This window comes from Rhineura floridana, chromosome 7 (genome assembly GCF_030035675.1).
Source record: "Rhineura floridana isolate rRhiFlo1 chromosome 7, rRhiFlo1.hap2, whole genome shotgun sequence".
Lineage (NCBI taxonomy): Eukaryota > Metazoa > Chordata > Lepidosauria > Squamata > Rhineuridae > Rhineura > Rhineura floridana.
In genome coordinates, this window is record NC_084486.1 from 736959 (window position 1) to 758544 (window position 21586).

Below are 21586 nucleotides of genomic sequence, written 5' to 3' on the forward strand. Positions count from 1 at the left end.
TGCTCGCTCTAACAAAGAATTCAGACTCTGGTGAACTTTAAGTGATATTCATAAATTATGCAGAACCTGGATTCCTTTACATCTACATCTGCAGTTTACTGGGTGGTATTGGACAGATTACCACAGAAATAATAGATAGCCAAGGCATGGATAAGATTCCACAGAGATCCTGTGTTTGTGACACAGGACTTAAAGTGCAAAACACTGCTAAATGTTTCTGAATTGTTGTATTATCTGAAATGCAGCTTTAGGCATCAATTTAGTAGTCTGACATACAGAACCATCATAACATTAATAACGTTTGGACAGATTTAGAAGAAGTTACTCCAGTGTTTAGTGCACTATGGTCAAGCTCCCCACTGCACCATGGAATCTCCTGTCTGCCTACCTGAAGTACAATGCACATTTGGCTTCATATAGCACAGTTGACTACCTCATTTGCATATAAATAGTGAAAAGGGTCCACTTGTAGTTATTCCGTTTTCAAGTTGAGGGATTGTTGCCTTTGGTCTAATGTACTTCAGGTAGAAGAACCAGACGCTCCCAAAGAAGCTCAGTGTGTACTTTCCTCTGCTGTAATCAGGTTGTTCTGGAAAGCCACTACTATCAGAGGACAGCCAACTTCTTGTTCTTTGCCCCTTGATTTGGTATTCAAAGAAACCTTTGTCAAAGTTATTCATTTGAAGGGGATGAGTGAGGAAAAAACTTATGCTGGATACTTATATTATTACCACCAAAAAGTCAAGAATAAAAACCATGCATTTCCACATTTAAGTATTCATTATCCCAAAGATTTAGCGTGGCATTTCACGACCTCTTGGGGGTACAGGTGGAGGAGGATGGAATTTGTCAGTGCTCAAAGGCCTGCAACAAAACATTTGAAAAGCAGAGAATAAGAAAAGCTTATAATACAATATGTATTGAATTTCAAAAATCAAAAAAATCAATATAAAGTCTTTGTAGTTTTTGTTATGCATCAACTCAAAATTGATGCAGAAAAGCTATTACTGTTAATCTTTCATATATTGTTCTCAATCTACATGGGACTTTAGAGAGCAAGACAGACAAAAGAGACAGGCCCCTGCCCTGAGGTGCTTACAGTGTTGACAATGGGAAATACAACAAAGAGGGGAAGAATCGCAGAGGTAAATATGGGAGAAATATGAGCAAATGCATTTATATATATGTGTAACTTCTTTTCATTTCAAATTCAGATGAAAACTAGAATTAAGCCAAAAGCTTTACAAAAAATATGGTTTAATTATAAAACATATACCTTATTTTGTAGTCAGAATAGCAATGAAAGGGTTAGAAGTACAGAAATAGCACCTGATTATTACCTAACAGCAATTATTTACCAGTTCTTTTTATATATGCGTTAATGTCAGCATGTTACATATTTTTTATTAAAGATACTGAAGAGGTAAAACAATTGGCTTCCATTACCATTTCACAGAAGTCAAACAGCTGTTTATTTCCCTGAAGTTTTGATAGGGTAAATTGGCCAAAGGAAAAGCTAGAGGGTATGTTATGGGTATTTTGGGGCTTCATGTGTGTTCCTGGATCTAGCAGAATCTCCTTGTCCTTAGCGTCAAAACCCTCCATGGCCTTGTCCCCTTTATTTCTCCATTGTTACATTGATGCATTTCTTCCTGTGATCTTTGCTTATCTGGCTATACCACCCTCTGACACGTGATGATCTCCTGATCCCTGAAACAATTCTGCCCTTTTCCATTTTTTCATTTATTTATTTATAAAAATATCTGTAGACCGCTATTTTGTTTAAAACATCAAAGCAGTTTACAACACGGTAAAAAAACAACCACCGTGGAATAAAAACATTAAAAAAACAATAAAAAAACAAAGGTCAACTGTTGGGAAAACGCATCTTCTTAATTGCCTGCATAAGTCTGTGAAACTGAATGGTATTCAGCAGGCACTTAAAAGTTAAAACAGAAGGCCCCTGCTGAATCTGTGTTGGCAGAGCATTCCAGAGAGTTGGGCAGGTGACGCTGAAGACTTGATTTCATGTCAATGTTAAGTGAGCCTCACCAACTCAGGAAATGACCAGAGCCGCTCCTGCAGATGATAGTGATTGACCTGAGATATAAGTCCCTTATGCCTGGAACCACCTCCTATAACACCTTTGTGTGATCATCTCTCTTCCATCCTTCATATCTGTCTTCCAAATCTATCTTTTGTGAGAAGACTTTGGCACAACCTCCTAATTCTAATACTGTATCAGCCTATATTAAGCTTAAGCAGGTATAACTGAAATAATTGCACATTCTCCTGTTTACATCTGCCACCATTCCCCCTCTTTTATTTCCTTGTGCCTGTTTTAGATTGTAAGCCACTCAGGGCAGAGACCTGTTATTTGTAAAGCATCGTCTATACAGATGGCACTAGAAATGATGACTACAATGATATAATAACAACAGCAACCAGGTTCCCCTCTGACGGAGGATCGGAGGGTGGTGACAAGGGAGAGGAACTTTTCCATTGCAGCTCCCCATATGCAGAATACACTCCCCAGTGAGCTCCACCTGGCACCTTTACTGACATATTTTCAGTGCCAGGTAAAGACTTATTTTTCCCCCAGGCATTTGATAGACTAAGATGGTGCTGTTTGTATTAGCGTGCTGCCAAAGCTTTCTGTAGCTGTACGAGGACAGTTTATTTATTTACTTATTATTTGATTTATATCCGGTCCTTCCTCCCAGCAGGAGCCCAGGGTGGCAAACAAAAGCACTATAAACACTTAAAATATAATAAAAACAGACTTTAAAATACATTAAAACAAAACATCTTTAAAAACATTTTTTTAAAAAGCTTTCAAAAGTTTAAAAACATATTAAAAAGCCATTCCAACACAGATGCAGACTGGGACAAATTCTCAACTTAAAAGGCTTGTTGAAAGAGGAAGGTCTTCAACAGGCACCAAAAAGATAACAGAGATGGTACCTATCTAATATTTAAGGGCAGGAAATTCCACAGGGTAGTTGCTGCCACACTAAAGGTCCATTTCCTATCTCAGGTGGAACGGACCTCCTGATAAGATGGAATCTGCAGGAGGCCCTCACCTGCAGAGCGCAGTGATCGGCTGGGTATATAAGGGATAAGACAGTCTTTCAGGTATCCTGGTCCCGAGCTGTATATTTATTTAGTATAGGACTTTGTACACCAAAACTAGAACCTTGAACTTGGCCCGGTAGCAAATGGGCAGCCAGTGCAGTTCTTTCAGCAGTGAGGTGACATGTTGGCGATACCCTGCCCCAGTGAGCAGTTTTGCCGCTGCATTCTGCACCAGCTGCAGTTTCTGGATCAACCTCAAGGGCAGCCCCACATAGAGTGCATTACAGTAATCCAGCCTGGATGTTACCAGTGCATGGCAACAGTGGTCAGACTATCCCGGTCCAGAAATGGCTGCAGCTGTCTTATCAGCCGAAGCTGGTAACAGGCACTCCTAGCCACGGAGGTCACCTGGGCCTCTAGCAACAAAGATGGATCCAGGAGCACCCCCAGACTATGGACCTGCTCTTTCATGGGGAGTACGACCCCATCCCAAGCAGGCAACTGACCAATTATCCAAATTTGGGAACCACCAACCCACAGTGCCTCTGTCTTGCTAGGATTCAGACTGAGTGTACTGGCCCTCATCCAGTCCACCAATGAGTCCAGGCAGCGGTCAAGGGCTTGCACGACCTCTCCTGATTCAGATGTTACAGATAGAGTTGGGTATCATCAGCGTACTGCTGACACCTCACCCCAAATCTCCTGATGACTGTTCCCAAGGGCTTCATACAGATGTTAAACAGCATGGGGGACAAGATGGTACCCTGCGGCACCCAACAGCACAACTGCCAGGGGGCCGAAAGACAGTCACCCAATGCTATTCTCTGAGAGCGACCCTGGAGATAGGATCGGAACCACTTTAAAACAGTACTTCCAATACCCATCTCACCAAGTTGGCCTAGAGGGATACCATGGTCAATGGTATCAAAAGACGCTGAGAGATCAAGTAAGAATAACAGGGTCGCACTCCCCCTGTCCTTCTCCCAGTTGTCATTTTATTATTTTGTTTTATGGTACGATATATTTATTTTGGTTTTTAACAACACTGTTAGTTGCTTGGAGACCTTCAGGTAACACGTGACTAATAAATCTAAATAATAGTAATAATTACCACCTGCTAGCAACTCGTGGAGGTATTCTTGGTGGCCTTCCAAGTGGCATGAAGTGTTGCCTGTCTGCTTGCTTGGTCCCAAAGTTGAAATTTCTCTTCACTTCTGGCATCTCATTATCCTACATAAAGATGTAGATGTGGAAATAAGCGTCACAGCATTCAGTCTACATTTTCTTAGAAACCACATAACCACTTTTTCTAAACCTACAAAAGACTTTTAAAAAACCCTTTGTATTGCCTTGTTAGCATTGTACTAAGTCTGCCTTCAGGTCTTCTGTGTTTGAATGAATCCGTGTGTTATATAGGATCATAGAAAGCTGCCTTATACCTAGTCAAACCATTGGTCCAAGTAGCTGAGTACAGTTGATGCTGACTGGCAGTGGTTTCAGGCAGATGTCTTTCCCAGCCCTACCTGGAGATGATGCTGGGGATTGAACCTGGGACCTTTTGCATGTAAGGCAGATGTTCTACCACTGAGCTAGAGCCCTTCCCCAACTACAGCACTATTATTAGGTAGTTTGGAACTACTGCTTCATCCAACCTCATCTGTTTGATTGAATTTGAATATTTATACCATGCCTTTTGATCAAACGGCCCCCAAAGCAATAATAGATTGCAATCATATAAAACAAAAGAAACAAAAGTGCCACTCCCCCAAACCAGCAGCCCTCAGTCATCTGGTTGATGGCAAAGGCCATAGTGGAGTTCTCTTCAGCTTTGAAGCCCCAGAAATAGAATTATCTTTGAGGCAGCGTAGGGAGTATTGTGGCCCCAGACAAGAATCCTCCTAGAACAGTAGCTCCAAGGAAGAAACGGATCCATGCCCTCATCTTTCCCATATTTATCTGCTGGCACCAGAGCCTTCATTTCCCATTTCCCATGCTATTCTTCCTGAGGGGCAAGGGATTGCAACCTCCCAGTGACCCTTGGTCCCCTGGCCAATGGCAAAGGCCAGAGTGTTCTGTCAGAAAGGTCTTCTTTCTAATTTTCTCTCAAAATCCACAGAAACGACTTTTACAGTCGCCACAGCATCAACCATTCTGCTTGGTACTGCTGCTTCTTGGTACTCTTCCCATTACTACTTGATCAAGGGGAACCTGTGGCCCTCCAGATGTTGCTGAACTCCAGTTCCTATCAGTCCCAGCCAGATTGGCCAATCGTCAAGGACGATGGGAGTTCTAGTCCAACTCCTCATCCCTGCTCTATATTGTCTGCTTGTCTTATATTCTCAGCCCCGCCCCCAGTTCAGAAGCTATAACACCTATACAGAACCATACATCTTTGTTGTCTTAGGCCTCATCTGCACTATACATTTAAAACAGTATCATACCACTTTAAGCAGTTACAGCTTACCACAAAGAATTCTGGGAATTGTAGTTTCTTAAGAGTTCCCTGGGAAGAGGCACCATTTGTTAAAACATTCTGAGAAGTGTAGCTCTGTGAAGGGAATATAGGTCTCCTAACAACTCTCAGCACCTTTCACAAACTACATTTCCCAGGACACTTTAGGGGAAGCCATGTCTGTTTAAAGTGTATAATACTGCTTTAAATGCATAGTGCAGATGGGGTCCAGTGAGGGATGAAGTCAGAGCAGTTGCTCAGGCTTGTTAGAGAGAAATGTTTCAGTGAGAAAAGTTACCTCATTGTCGCCATCCATCCCACTGCTGACACTCAGTATACTTCGTGTACTGGATCGGTTACTTGAACTACCTAATTAGATGAGAAAACAAGCCCAGCTAGGGATGCTCAAGTATTTTATAAACAAGGACCACCCATTCAGTTTTCCTTCTGAAAATATACCTCCCACTCTCATCCTCCAGCCCACCATTCCTCTTATTCCTATAATTATTGATTTAGGGGAAGACGTCCATATAAAGACCTTCCTTTCCAATTCCTTTTTCATTTTGTATCACGTGTCTGTTAGATTGTGAGCCTTATCTTTTAATATATGTCTTAACCTTTTAATATATATATGTATATGTACTTATATAGAAAATTTTAGGTGCTTTATAAATGTGTACCCTACATGTACACCGATCAAAGAGGGAGGGCTTTTTTTCTGCCATTTTCCTCAGGAGTGAGTATGACAGTGTTTCCCCTCAGGAGAGAAACAAGGAGGTATGGAATTCTGTGCCAGAAAATTAAAATCTTGCTATTGGTTGTAACTGTGATGGGAAAAAAAGTGGTAGAGTTTATGTAGGAGGGATGATGATGTAGGCTCCTGATGCATTGTGGGCCGTACAGGCAGGGCTGTGTGAATACTCTGCTCTAAACATGGGGTGGGGGAGAGCAGGAAGCAAAGGGGAAGGATAAAAAGTTTAACATCCAATGCGTTTTGGACCCTCTGACTCTCTCAGATCCTTCATCAGGGAATTTCAAATACAGAAGTTCAATCTTTTGTTATACTGTTTCCAAGTTCCTTCTCTGTACCATACTCCTATCCATATGCTTCCTGCTCCCCCCCCCCTTTACTTGGAGTTTTTTTGCTGCACCAGCTCTAAACATGTAAAATTCTGTGTCAGGGTAATCCAGCTTTAGCCCCAAGAAAAGCTGCTGAATGTCTACATTTATGCAAAACATATCTGTATACATTAAATAATTCCCCTAATTTATTCTGTGTCTGCTAGTAATGAGAGGGGAGGGGATGCAATACCCTTTGGAGGGAAATGGAGGCCTGCCTCCTGACCACTTGAACCCAATTCAGATTCTTCCCTGCTTTCTGAAACATCACCAAGGATTGCCATGTACTTTGGGGCTCATCTTCACAATCTTAACAGCTAAAAATGTGTTTTTATTATTAAAAAAATGGGAGTGAAGATTCTCATGATGCTGTATTCTCTGCCTAATAACAATTGCTGCATTTATAGAACACTGCAGAATACACACAGACTGGGCAATAGATTTCAGCAAGGAATACAGAGCATGGGTTGGGAAGACAACATTTGCTAAATGCCAACTATCCCTAACTATTGGAAATCCAAAGCATCCTCATCCCTTCCTAGATGGATTTCTGGCTACTTGCTTACTTCCAGTGCTTGATGTGCTTTCAGTTTTCCAGTCTCCTCGCTTGATTGGTGGGAAGAGATTTTTCCGGGGACTACTTTCATATATGCTACATTCTGGTTTTGGGGGGGCATTCTGGGAATGCCCAACAGGCACAGAGATTTCCAAATCTAGGAAGAAAAAATTAATTAGTTAGTAGTCATTTACTGGGAATGGCATTTGATTTGTAACCATATGCAAGACAAAACTTTTTTTAAATTGGAAGGTACACCTCACTTCTCATCTAATACATACCTTGGTATCTGCAGCTAAAATTAAGGTTGCCCTGATGGATGACCTTTATCGGGAGAAGGACAGGGAGAGTGCGACCCTGTTATTCTTACTTGATCTCTCAGCAGCTTTTGATACCATTGAACATGGTATTCTTCTGGACCAACTTGGTGAGATGGGTATTGGAGGCACTGTTTTACAGTGGTTCCGATCCTATCTCCAGGGTCGCTCTCAGAGAATAGCATTGGGTGACTGTCTTTTGGGCCCCTGGCAGTTGTGCTATGGGGTGCTGCAGGGTACCATCTTGTCCCCCATGCTGTTTAACAACTATATGAAGCCCTTGGGAGCAGTCATCAGGAGATTTGGGGCGAGGTGTCAGCAGTATGCTGACGATACCCAGTTCTATTTCTCTGTAACATCTCAATCAGGAGAGGTTGTGCAAGCCTTGGACCGTTGCCTGGACTCGGTGGTGGGCTGGATGAGGGCCAATACACTCAGTCTGAATCCTAGCAAGACGGAGACATTGTGGGTTGGTGGTTCCCGAGTTTGGATAATTGGTCAGTTGCCTGTTTTGGATGGGGTCATACTCCCTCTGAAAGAGCAGGTCTGTAGTCTGGGGGTGCTCCTCGATCCATCTTTGTCACTAGAGGCCCAGGTGACCTCCGTGGCTAGGAGTGCCTTTTACCAGCTTCGGCTGGTAAAACAGCTGCGGCCATTTCTGGACCAGGATAGCCTGACCACTGTTGCCATGCGCTGGTAACCTCCAGGTTGGATTACTGTAATGCACTCTATGTGGGGCTGCCCTTGAGGTTGGTCTGGAAGTTGCAGCTGGTGCAAAATGCGGTGGCGAGATTGCTCACTAGGGCAGGGTATTGCCAACATGTCACCCCACTGCTGAAAGAATTGCACTGGTTGCCCATTTGCTACCAGGCTACGTTCAAGGTTCTAGTTTTGGTGTACAAAGCCCTATACTGCTCTGGACCAGGATACCTGAAAGTCTTACCCTTTATATACCCAGTCAATCACTGTGCTCTGCAGGTGAGGGCCTCCTGCAGATACCATCTTATCAGCAGGTTTATTCTGCACAATATAGGAAACAGATCTTTAGTGTGGCAGCACCTACCCTGTGGAATTCCCTCCCCTTGAATATTAGGCAGATGCCATCTCTGCTATCTTTTGAAGATTTTCCTCTTTCAACAAGCCTTTTAAGTTGAGACCTATCCCAGTCTGTATCTGTGTTAGAATTACTTGTTAATATGTTTTTTGTAATAATGTTTTAACCCTTTTTAAAAAGTTTTTTTTTAACTTTTTAAAAATGTTTTTAACGCTGTTTTGTTTTGATGTATTTTATGGTCTGTTTTTATGATGTTTTAAAGTGTTTTTAGCACTTTTGTTTGCCACCCTGGGCTCCTGCCGGGAGGAAGGGTGGCATATAAATCAAATAATAAATAAATAAATAAATAAAATTGTAAGTGGGCAAAGATTTCTGATTCTGCCCCCATACAAAGTACAAATTCTGTGGAAGTATCCTTCAGTAGTACAACTGGAAAAATTGGCATCTAGAGCTTTTGTGGATACAGCACTTTAGTTACAATAGCCACTGCTGCCCCATTGCCCATTCCAAGCCATACTCTTTCCACCTGTGTATTGCTATACATTTCGTACTGATGAGCTACTACACCAGTGAAGCAAAACATAATCTTGACCATAAGATGAAAGCTACTTCCAATTGCTATTTGGGCCGTCTTGATAGGTTTGTGTACAGACAAACCAATATATTTCTGCCCTCCATGTGTCTTGAGTTTGTATGTTGAGTGAGAGTAACTGTATAAGCAAGGTTGTGTTTTGGCTTGAGTCTTCATCATACTCTTCTTATCCATGATTTTGTTTGCATTCCAGGAATTTCACAGAGGTGTATATATCAATTTAGAATTGATGGGGGTTGTTAGCCTAACTAAAAACAGTTATTGAGAAAACTCCTGTCCACCAGTGATGGTGATGGAGGATCCCTCAAGCATCCTGGCCCCAAGCAGTTTAGGCCCTTGAAAGTGATGAAGGAAAAATGGATTTTTATATACTCACACATACAAACTTAGGTTATTATATTAGAAGGTATAGGTTCCTATAATAAAGATCGTAAACAATTAAGCAAAATGGCCTACAGGCCTGTGTATAGAGTAGACCCTAAGATCATTTCATGGGATCCCAGAAATCCTGGCATTAAAAGCAGGCCTGTGTGTGTGTAGGCGCAGAAAAAGCAGGCAATGGTCAGATTCACCTTGCTGTGAACTCCTGTGCTCGTGCCAAGAAACTCGGCCAGTGCATGACTGGCAGATATTAATTAGGTTACTGTTTAAAGCAATGGGCAACTTTGGGCTTTGGCACGCATTCTTGAGATGGCTCGGTGTGTTGTTGTTTTTTACTTTTGATAAGTGGAATGCAGCTTTGCAAGTGGGTACTGTTATTCTTGTTAGGCCTCTGCAGGCCAGTGTTTTGCAGGTAATCCTCTCTTTTACGCTATGTATTTTATAACAGAAAATACAAGAAAATAAGAAAGCCTTATACCAGTGTGGTGTTCATGAACTTCCAGTTACTCTAAGGAAGTCCAAACTTGGCCTTACATCATGATATTACTTAAAGAACATGTTGTAATGTCCTGGGATGTTCCTGGCCAGCTTGGCTGATCAGGAGCCATGATGGAATGGAATGTATGGTACAAACTGGCTTCAAAATGGCCGAAAATCATTAGTAACAAGACAGGAGAATAGTGCTAACCTAGGTCAAATCGACAGTGGAATAGATTAGAGATATCAATCTAAGAAGACAACAAGACAATGGGATGGGAGGTATCTGCAAAATTATGAATATACATGTATTCATTTTAATAAAATTATCTGATTGGTTGGAAATATTGCAAGAGGGAAGAACTGTTATGTTATGTGGGAAGGAACTTATTTGATTGGTAAACTAATGTCACGTGTATTCAATACTGTATAAAAGATCTGTGCAGACTGTGCCTCATTGCAGTCCTCTTCAGACTTTCTGGGAGGCTGACCCTGCATATGCTTGCAAAGAATAAAGGCCTACCTTTTTGCTTTAAGTTTGTGTCATGAATTACTTAAAGGACCCCCAGCAAAGATCCCATAGAGGAGAAAAAGAAATCTCCATCAATTGTTTCATCACTGTTCCCATCTTCAGATTACTGTGGCCTATTTTGCTTTTGCCTAAAAAGTATTTGACTTTACAATCATATTGATTGTGTAGGTTATTGATTGATTGGTACAGAGGTTATGTACCAATTAGGACCAGGTTATTAGAATAGTGAGTACCATAACTCCATTACACTTGGCTACACACCAGAAGGAGTGAGAGGCTTTCAACTGCTGTAGTCTTGAGCATAATCACCAATTAGCCAAGCATTTTACCTGCATGTTTGCCAGCCTTCTGCTTCTCAATTTGCCGTCGAGTGATGCTGTCACGTAATCTTTTCAGGTTTTCCTAGAAATTCAGAGTGATATTTTCAAGGATCTGAACAAACATGTATAACTATCCATAATGGTTTATAAAACTGGCAAGATCTAACTGAATCCAAACTAGACAACTTTTTTTCCCTTTAGAATAGTCACAAAGCAGGATTTAACAAATTATCAGCAACTCCCCTTAAGCTCCAGTCCATGTTCTTTTGATCTTATAGATCGGGGTGGGGAATCTCTAGTCTCTAGGCCAGCCTTTCCCAACCAGTGTGCCTCCAGATGTTGTTGGACCACAACTCCCATCAGCCTCAGCCAGCATTGCCAATGGTCAGGAAAGATGGGAATTGTGGTCCAACAACATCTGGAGGCACACTGGTTGGGAAAGGCTGCTGTAGGCCAATTATGGCCCCCCAGGGGTCAAGTTTGGCCCTTGAGGCCATTTTCCCCAAACTGTGCCTACCTGCCCACCAGATGACATCACAGATGGGCGCCTGATGGGCAAATCAGAGTGCCCCTTCAATCCCTTCCACCCTTCTCCTTCAGACCACAGGGGGGCATTTGAAGGTTTGCTCCAAATCGCCCATCATCTGTGTGTGTGTGTGTGTGTGTGTGTGTGAGTGAGTGAGTGAGTGAGTGAGTGTGTGTGTGTGTGTGTGTGTGTGTGTGAGAGAGAGAGAGAGAGAGAGAGAATGCTCCCATCCTGGGCAGATCAGAGTGTGCCTTCAATCCCCTCTGCATTTGAAAGCCCTGAGGTTGTCTTTGAAGTCCAGAAAATATTAATTTCAAAGAGAAACATCACCTGTTGTCACTATGACATCAGGTGATTGACATGCCCACCTCTGCCCACCTCGCAACTTTGGCCCACCAGAAGATGAAGATCTGGCTCTCCATGGCCCACCCGTTGTAGATCTGGCCCCTGTCCACCTCGTTATAGATCTATTCCCCTGTCCTTGTACTTTTTCATGAGTCCTATGACTCCACAGATATTGAACATGTTTTCCAATTTCAGGAGGGAATCCTAAAAATACTTGTGTAGCTGCTGAAGTCTGCCCAATTTATATCATGTAATCAATAGTTTGTCAGCAATTCGGTATGATTAACTTAGCTTATGTTGTGTACTCTCAGTATTCACTCTTTCCCACCATTTCTGGTTATTCAAAACAATTGCAACATGGACATAGTATTTGTGCTCCTCTGTTAGCCTGTAGCAATTTCCTTTTGTTTGTTTGTTTAAAGGAGACAATCCATCAGAGTGGCTCCAAATACAGGACTATAATTTAGCTATGTGCTGTGGACTTGGTTATACAAAGGGGATGTTAGAAATGGTTATGGATAATAATCTTTTCAAGGGTTTGAAATGCAAACTTCCTCCTCTCAGATAAGGGAGCACAGGTAAGTAAGACCAATGTCCCCTTTGAGCTTGCCCCAACTTGAACTGGGGCACACACTCTGCACCCCACATTTGCCACTGGAGCAGCAGAGGAGAAGTTATGAAGATCTGTCATCCATTTAAGAGGGGAGGGAAATCTACCAGCTGAATTTTACAAGCATTCTTAGCAAACCCTCAAGGTTTTCTAGGTTCCTATGAGGAATGCTTGCAAAACCCAGATTGTTTTTGAGGTGAAGAAGGTTCCCCTACAGAGTGTTGTCATCATCATCTTCTTTTTTAAGACACATTTGGAAATATTGAGGTATCTTAGCTTTGCAGCCCATTCATGCTGAAACCACTGTCCACTTGCATTAAATTTTGAATCTAAATTCTGAATTCTAAAAAGAGAACAACTTGTTACCTTTCCCAGCAATGAAAACAAAAATGATAAATGAAGAATTGTGTGGCATGTAGTAGAGTAGATTTAGTAACTTTACTTTTCCCAAAAAAAGCATATTTTGAATCACACACCTGCTGAAAGCGAAATGATTCTGATCGCCTTTTTTGATTAAGCTGCCACTCCTTGAAACATAGGACAGCTTCATCTACAGTGAGCATCCCCAGTTTTACTTGTTCCTGTAAAGTGATCAGTTGCCTTTGGCCGGGGGTTTTCATCCCAGCAAATGGGTCATATATACTGGTTTGAGGCTGAACCTTTGAACCTCTGTCTGCCGGCTCTAGAAAGGAAACAAAGAAAATACTTCAGCGGGAGGGGGGGATAATTTTTATTTAACACTTCTACACATATAATATGGTTCAGTCACAGGGTTTATTAACCAAAGTTGTCTGTTCTCTAACCCATAGCTTGGAAGAAATTCGTTAGGAAAAATGAATTACTTGTAATTTATTACTTTTTTGAGGAACGAGTGGGTAATTTCTTTACATGTTAGTTGTAATAGAACGAGGAATAATTTATTTACTTTTGAGCTGTAATTGTAATGTTTCCAGCATTACTTTTGGGCATTACTAGGGAGGGGAGCAGGGGAAACTTTCTGCTCCTCTGATTCGTGAATAAAAATCACGTGCTTCTGTGCAGCGTCACTCTTCCCTCATACTCTATGGATGCTTTGGAGACAACGAGGGAGGAGGTGGCGAGCGAGACGGGGATGGAGTGGGGAAAACTTGTTAAAAGATGGACAGTGGTGGTGAAGAACAGCGGGAGAAAAGAACTGGAGGGCAAGGAGGCAACGGCGGAATGGACATGAAGAACTGTGGAGGTGAGAGACAATGACGTGGGGGGGCCCAAAGCTCTGAGTGGTGGCCTCTGCCTCCCTCCCCATCTCCCCTCTCTTACCAGTGGAGAGACAAGAGCCAAAAGCCTTCTCGCAGCCTGCGGCTTCTGGGAGCAAGGGGCAGGCAGATGGTGCAGCCACAAGCAGCCAGGGTCCTAAAGAGCTGCAGCTTTCAGTTTTCTTTCCTGCCCTTCCTTTCTTCCTAACAACCAGGATGCATCTTCATCTTCTGAGGAAGGTATTCCCAGGATGTTCTTTTGTGCAAATTAACCCCCCCCCAATGGCAAATGCAGAGTTCCAAACAGGCACTTGTTAAAAATCATTGTATAGTTAACCTACAGTACAATACAAGTCTAGTCAGAAGTAAGTCTCTTTATGTTTAATGTAACGGAGCTTACTCCCAGGTAAATCAAATTGGCTATAGGATTGCACTAATTAGGCAAGATAAGGACTGGTTGAAGCTTTGAAGCTGTACTAATTTGCGGGGGGGGGGAAGGAATAAAATATGATACTTTATAGTACAAAGATGCATCAATCTGGTTAAGGCAAGTAAAATTTGATGCCTATAATACAAGAACTAACCTGCAATCCAATACATGTCTACTCAGAAGTAAGCTCCATTGAGTTTAATGGGACTTACTCCCAGGCAAGTGTGTATTGGAGTATTGGAGCTTACTTCTGAGTAGACATGTAGTGGATTGCAGACTTAGTTTCCTTTTGCAGCCATTTTAATTCTGCCTTCTGTATCTTCACAACAGCCATGTGAGGTAGGTTAGGCTGAGAGTTAGGGACTGGCCCAAGGCAGTAAAGAAGCAAAAACAATGATGAGTAAAAATTTAAAATGTGAAAATGCTCATGCTCAGAGAAATTTTGTCACTGTTTGCCAAGGCTTTGTGTGTGTGTTTTATGTCTGCTGTCTCATAACTTCTTTTTGCCTGAGAATGTCATATTTCATACTGTTACAGATGTTTTTTTTTTTTTAAAAAGCCCAAATTCTGTGGTTGAGGGTTTTTTTTAGTTCTTTCCATGGTTTAGGGTTGGCACTGCAGGAGATCAGGTTCTTGTGCATTTAACAGCTGTGGAGTGTGGGACAGGTAGAAATTAAATGGAGTAAGCCTTTTCTAGTATGGAAATACAATTATGGGGAAAGCTTCACCTGTTAACGTTTTGTCTGTCAGACATCTTATTACTTGTGTGTGCCCCCCTCCCCAGATTTACTTTTGAATTGTGAATGCCATGACTATTGCCATTCCCTCTCCCTGTTTATCTTTGCAACAACCCTGAGAGGTAACTTAGGCTGAGACAATATATGTACATAAGCAGAAGTTGGTAGTTGCAGTTGGTACAGCATTAATAAAGTATAGCCCCTGAAATGCTAGGATAGCCTGATCACTGTTGTCCACGCACTGGTAACCTCCAGGCTGGATTACTGTAATGCACTCTATGTGGGGCTGCCCTTGAGGTTGGTCCGGAAGTTGCAGCTGGTGCAAAATGCAGCGGCGAGACTGCTCACTAGGGCAGGGTATTGTCAACGTGTCACCTCGCTGCTGAAAGAACTGCACTGGCTGCCCATTTGCTACCGGGCCAAGTTCAAGGTTCTAGTTTTGGTGTACAAAGCCCTATACACTTGGGACCAGGATACCTGAAAGACCGTCTTATATACCCAGTCGATCACAGCGCTCTGCAGGTGAGGGCTTCCTGCAGACACCATCTTATCAGGAGGTTCGTTCTGTACAATATAGGAAATGGACCTTTAGCAGCACCTACCCTGTCGAACGTCCTACCTTTAAATATTGGACAGGTGCCATCTCTGTTATCTTTTTGGCGCCTATTGAAGACCTTCCTCTTTCAACAAGCCTTTTAAGTTGAGACCTATCCCAGTCTGTGTCTGTGTTGGAATTGCTTTTCAATATGTTCTTAAACTTTCTTTTTTAAACTGTTTTTAATCTTAGAAGATGTTTTGAAAGCTTTTTTAAGAAACGTTTTTAAAGATATTTTTGTTTTAATGTGTTTTAAATTTTGTTTTTATGATGTTTAAAGTTTTTAGTACTTTTGTTTGCCACCCTGGGCTCCTGCCCAGAGGAAGGGCAGGATATAAATAAAATAATAAATAAATAAATAAAATTGTCTAATCCTCTTTTTGAGCCATCCAAGTTGGTGCCCATCACTGCTTCTTGTAGCAAATTCCATAGTTTCACTATATACTGTGTAAGACTACATTTTTAATTACAGGAGAAGGGATAACACTTATTCTGGTGGATTACTTTTGATATGTGCATTTTCTGTGTACCTACGTTATGTCTCTTAAGTTCTACTTCTGAAAGTTCAGTCATGCATACATGTCTTCCCAATGAGTTCAATGGGACTTACTCCCAGGTAAGTATGTACAGGTTACCTCTAAGTTATACTGTTGACAAAAAAGAAATGCAAAGGCAACTAGTAAAGTACGAAAGTTTCCATTTTCCTTTGATGATAGGGAATTGCCATATTGATAAAAATGTGTATTAGTTGAAAAGGGTACTGTGGTGTTCTTTGCAGCACAACACAGGCAAGCCTTCAAACGTTGCAACAGAACACCTGTTCAGTACTGGTGGAAATGTAATGTCTGTAAAAAGACATTCCTTCCCTGACGTGCTCTTTGAGCAAAGATGAGACATAACAGAAATGTATTGTAAAAGCCGCATTTCAAGTGTAAAATTTGATTTCGAGTGAAAAAAATATACACGTGTTGGGGTATCACCATTGCTGGGGTGGGGGGTGGTGGATGTGAGATTCTGTTATGCCATTCTGTTAATCTTGTGGATAAAAAAATTATTCTGCTACCCTGTGTGTATTTGTTTATTTTTAATGTTGTTTTAGGGTACTTAGATGTGCAGCAGCCAAGGCCAGCACCTTGTAGGCAACTTCCCCCCCAAGTAACTTAAATGTAATTATAGTGATTACTTTCGAGCAATGGTAAAGTAATTAGTTACTTTCAGAGCAATTGTAATTGTAATGGTAATTTATTACTTGGGGGCATGTAACAGTAATTGTAATTTATTACTTTTTAAAAGTAATCTTCCAAGCTCTGCTCTAACCAAGGATTGGTATGGTGGTGTAGCTCAGACAATGAGCTGGAAGTCCCAGATACAAACCACAGGAAGACCTTTGGTAAGCCATTTTACAGCCTCCACTCTCTTCCTCATAGGAGGATACTAACATGGGCCAACCTTATAGGTTGCTGCATGGACTGCTGAAAATGTACAGTAAGCAGCTAGCATTTAAATAGTACTTTTAGAAAGTATAGTTTAAGGGAACAACCTCAAGCAGTCTGTTGCTTGGGTAATCCAAATGTTTTTGTAATTACCACCCCACTCACTTCTCTTATTTCACCATACCTGTACACACAGTTTATCTATACTTAATATAATAAATGATATTAACCATTAGTGGAAGCCATGCCCAAGAACAAGCCTGTCAGGCAATGGGAAGAGTTGCTGGAACTCTGACTTACCTTTCCTAATATTGCCTGCAGACACATAGAGATTCCCAGGTCTCTCTTGATCTTTTCCTGCAAAAACTAAACACAGACAAGGTATTAATTAAAGGTATGAGACAACCAGGCAGATTCAGAACATTTGTCAGTCCATGCAACCCACTGGAGAACTCCCATTCCAAGCAAAAAAAACCCCTTGAGTTAGCCATGGATCAGTGTAGGGATCAGCAAGCCAGCTTCCTTTGCTCTATGGACCAGAGAGTAAGACAGATGCTCTACTTGTCATTTATTGCCCACACTGACTAAATCAAGAATACTATTGAAGTCTATGAAAATTTAAATGATATAACATATTAAATACTGATATGTTTAAAGGAAAATGAAACTTTGGTGCTAGATCTGGATACCACCTAGGACACCATGCAAAAAATATAGAACTTCTATAATCAGAAAATCTAAATTCAATAACTTCAGATGAGATGTTTATTTCAAACAGCTGTGAGCTATAAGATCTACACAAACTTTTCCTTAGTTTACATAAGATAAAGCACATGTGGGCATCTTCTTGGGAACCAAAGGCACATTAAAAAAATATTCTAGAGAGAGAGCCATTACAGCAAAACAATGGACTCTTGGGGTATCTTAGATACTAACAGATCTTCTGTGGCATAAGCTCTTATCGGCCACAAAAGCTTATGCTACAATAAATTACTAGCCTTAAAGGTAGCCCAAGATTCTTTATTAGAAATATATTGTGATAGAGGGGACTGCAGTTCATTTCCATTCTATATTTGCATATCATTTTCTTAAACTTGAAAAATACCAAAATAAATATTTTCACTAACATTATGCTATAATTCATAATCCCAACCAAAAAAGCATGCCCATGTAGCTACTGTGATTTGCACAACTATGCTGGAATAAAGAAAGCTGCTATGATTGTGCAAAACACAGCAACTGTATGGAGTGGTCATCACACATTTGAGTAGTGCCCAACCATAATTCTCTGGACCTGATACAACATCCCCCCACTCCACCGATCCCTATCCATTTATTGGTATCCTTTAGCTTCCTTTAGTTTGCTCCTGTTTTTGATATCCTGACTTACAATAGCTAGACATGACAGAATGGAATATGTGTAACAATTATACGTATGTACAAGAGCATTTCCAGCACTGTTTCCTATCTGTGGGATCTAGTGTCAGTTCTTCTGTGTGCTCTGGAGACTAGAGCCTCAGTTATCTATTCTGAATCTTGTGAATCTGTCAGCAGTACTGGCTCCCTCCGTCCCTGGGAATTCTGTTCCAATTGTTATCATACTGTCCCTTCCTCTAGCTACCTGTTAGTAGTCATAGCTGTTGCCTCCTCCTGCCTGTGCATAGGAATACTAGCAGGAACTAAGGAACTCTGGGACTTGTGGTTCTTATTTATTTATTTTATTTATTTGTTTCATTTATAGACCGCCCATAGCGAGTGGCTCTCTGGGCGGTGTACAAAAAGGTTAAAATACAAAATATCAACAATAAAATCAGACAACAAACAATAAACACAAGCAGCAACAAAAGAAAAAAATAAAAAATAAAAAATTTAAATTATAACATAAACGCTTAAAATGCCTGGGAGCATAGCCAGGTCTTAACCTGGCGCCGAAAAGATAGAAGCGTAGGCGCCAGGCGTACTTCTTCGGGGAGGCTGTTCCACAGTTCGGGGGCCACTACAGAAAAGGCCCTAGATCGAGTAACTGTCCTCCGGGCTTCTTGATGGGTTGGTACCTGGAGGAGGACCTTAGATGCTGAGCGAAGTGACCGGGTAGGTTCATAGCAGGAGAGGCGTTCCACAAGATATTGCGGTCCCACGCCGTGTAAGGCTTTATAGGTCAAAACCAGCACCTTGAATCTGGCTCGGAAACAAATAGGTAGCCAGTGCAAACGGGCCAGAACAGGTGTTATATGTGCTGACCGGCTGGTCCTCGTCAACAGTCTGGCTGCTGCGTTTTGCACTAGCTGAAGCTTCCAAACTGTCTTCAAGGGCAGCCCTACGTAGAGCGCATTACAGTAATCCAGCCTAGAAGTTACCAGAGCATGAACAACTGAGGCGAGGTCATCCCTGTCCAGATAGGGGCATAGCTGGGCTACCAACCGAAGGTGGTAGAACGCATTCCTTGCCACCAAGGCCACTTGTGCCTCAAGAGACAAGGAAGGATCGAAAAGAACTCCCAGACTACGAACCTGTTCCTTGAGAGAGCAGGTTGCATTGGGAGGGAGGCACAGACTTCTCAGACTACAAGTCCTAGAAGTTCCTGTACAGCCCCCCTCCCAGTGTTCTAAGCATAGACTTGTAATAATTAGACTAATACAGAAGATCAAGTTTTGGTTTCAATACAACTTTTTTCTTTCTCATTGTCAGAGTGAGATGTCACTGTAAAAGGTAATGAAGAAATCAAATGTTTTTAACAGCGGTTGTAACAGGGTAGCAGGCATCCCTCCCAAAACAAAAAGGTAGGAACAAAATGTACACGCCATACATGGGAAGTACATTTCCCCCACCCCTAAGAATCCTGGGAACTGTAGTTTGTTAAGGGTGCTGGGAATTGTAGCTCTGGGAGGATAAACTACTGTTCTCAAGATTCTTAGGACAGGGGGATGTGCTTTAAATGTATGGTATGTGCACTGCCAATATCTCCTGCTCTTTCTAACTTAGGTTGTATTTAATGAGATTTTTTTTTCAGTTATCACATTAAAAAGCACAATACAGTTGTATGAAGGTCAATGGAACACCACACTTCAGAATGAAATTGAACGCTGGGTTGGGTCTAGGAGGGAAATTCAAGGGGCAAATTCAGTGCAATTTGAATAGGCAGGGTGGTCTTCTAGAAACGTTAAAAAAAGTTTCACATGAAATAAGCCAAAATAAACAGAAGAGGAAGTCCCCGTTTTTGCTGCTTGCTGCTTGCCCCTTCTTTGAGGGTGGTGCCCAATCATTGCTATGGAAAAGTCTTGCATTTCTATGGGCAACTCTAACTTCTACCTAGGGGGCATTTTAAAATTTGATTGGAAGGTAATTTTATTTTTAGAATCTTTGTAAGTTGCTCTTATCAGGACTATAAAGCAGGATATACATATTCTGAATTAAAAAATAAAATGGCTTCTCCAGTGAGAGCCCCGAAATGGCTTAAAGAGACAATGAGAAGCTTCTGTTATATCTGTTGCTCTAGAGGAGAGCCTCGGTCAGCACTTCAAATGGTGCTTATCCTGTTCTAATCCTGCTTCTGGTTGGCTCCAGCAAATTCACACCACAAGCTCTAGATACCTCAGATAGATAAAGGGAAATAATTTTACACAACCAAGCAAGCCTAATTTTTTTCCTCATAAAAATGGGTTTGCAGCCTGGGCCATCCCGTCAGGCCCCAAAGTGTACTTATTCATCGCATGCTTGGGCCCTACACATGGAGGTAAACCCAGTTGAGGCCCTGCAAACTCCCAGAAGTGGTTATGCGGTAGTTGTACAGACACTCAGACCCAAAGAGTGGGAACTCACTTCTGTTTCCCCTTTTATTTTCAGTCCTTTGGTGTTTTTAGCAAATATGCCATTGGGACCATGACATTAGATAAAAACTAAAAATTAAAGACAGAATTCTTTGAACTCAATTATAAATATACAAGCTGTGGGTTTTCCTATCCTAGGCTGTATAACCTACAGCAGAGGTGGGGAACCTGTGGCCCTCTTGATGCTGTTCTACAACTTCCACCATCCACAACCATTGGCCATGCTGACTGGGGCTGATGGGAGTTGACATCCAACAACATATGGAGGGACACAGGTTCCCCATCACCTTCCTAAAGGCTTTTGCAAAAGAATAGTCAGATGATTCTGGTTCCTCAGTCACCTTTATAAATGTATGATTCTTTCTCCTGTTGTTTAGTGGATGGATCAGGTCTCGGAACAGGAACAGGTGGCCTGTTCACCATTTCCTGAGGGAAGCTGTCTTGCTCCACAGTGTGGTAAAGTTCTTCATCTTCACAATCGTGGTATATATCCTCTCTCAATTCTGATACATCCACATTAACCCCTAGAAAGCAAAGTCATATTTAGAGGGGGTGGGGGAACTCATGCAGAGCTGAGTAACTGTTTGTATTTCATTTTTATACAACTGGGCATGGGGGATAGCTTTTAAATATTGTATGTTAGCCTGATTATATTTGTTTTCATGGGTGGAGAGTAAAATCAGTGAGATAATATCTAATACTGGACACATTTTAATTTAACATGTTACTACAGCTTTAAAATCGGGGGGGGGAACCATATTTGGTCAAAATGAAGATATTGTGGGCAAAACTGTACATTGGTTCAGGCTTTAGTGAGCCTTCCAAAATGGCTAGGCCTCAATTTGTTTAGAATAAATGCTGAAAATGCTGTGCAAGGAACTAAGGCAAAAGCTGAATGATATAAAGTATCAAAATGCTTGCTTGCTTGGCATATTTTGTCAAGGGAGTCATAAAGGAAATGAGGAGGGGTAAA

At 41.6% G+C, this 21586-nt stretch overlaps 1 protein-coding gene across 3 annotated transcripts in view; it reads right to left on the reverse strand.

The window, feature by feature from the left end:
* Positions 1-212: 212 nt before the first annotated feature.
* PIK3AP1 (phosphoinositide-3-kinase adaptor protein 1) overlaps positions 213-21586 on the reverse strand; it is a 99068-nt gene continuing 77694 nt past the window's right edge. For all 3 annotated transcript variants that reach the window (XM_061634636.1, XM_061634635.1, XM_061634637.1), the window contains 8 exons: positions 20955-21137; positions 17087-17152; positions 12833-13038; positions 10885-10957; positions 7213-7359; positions 5826-5896; positions 4190-4305; positions 213-864 (listed from right to left, as the gene is read on the reverse strand). In XM_061634636.1, the coding sequence (XP_061490620.1) occupies positions 795-864; positions 4190-4305; positions 5826-5896; positions 7213-7359; positions 10885-10957; positions 12833-13038; positions 17087-17152; positions 20955-21137 (932 nt within the window). In that variant the 3' untranslated portion in view covers positions 213-794. The remainder of the gene's footprint in view (positions 865-4189; positions 4306-5825; positions 5897-7212; positions 7360-10884; positions 10958-12832; positions 13039-17086; positions 17153-20954; positions 21138-21586) is intronic.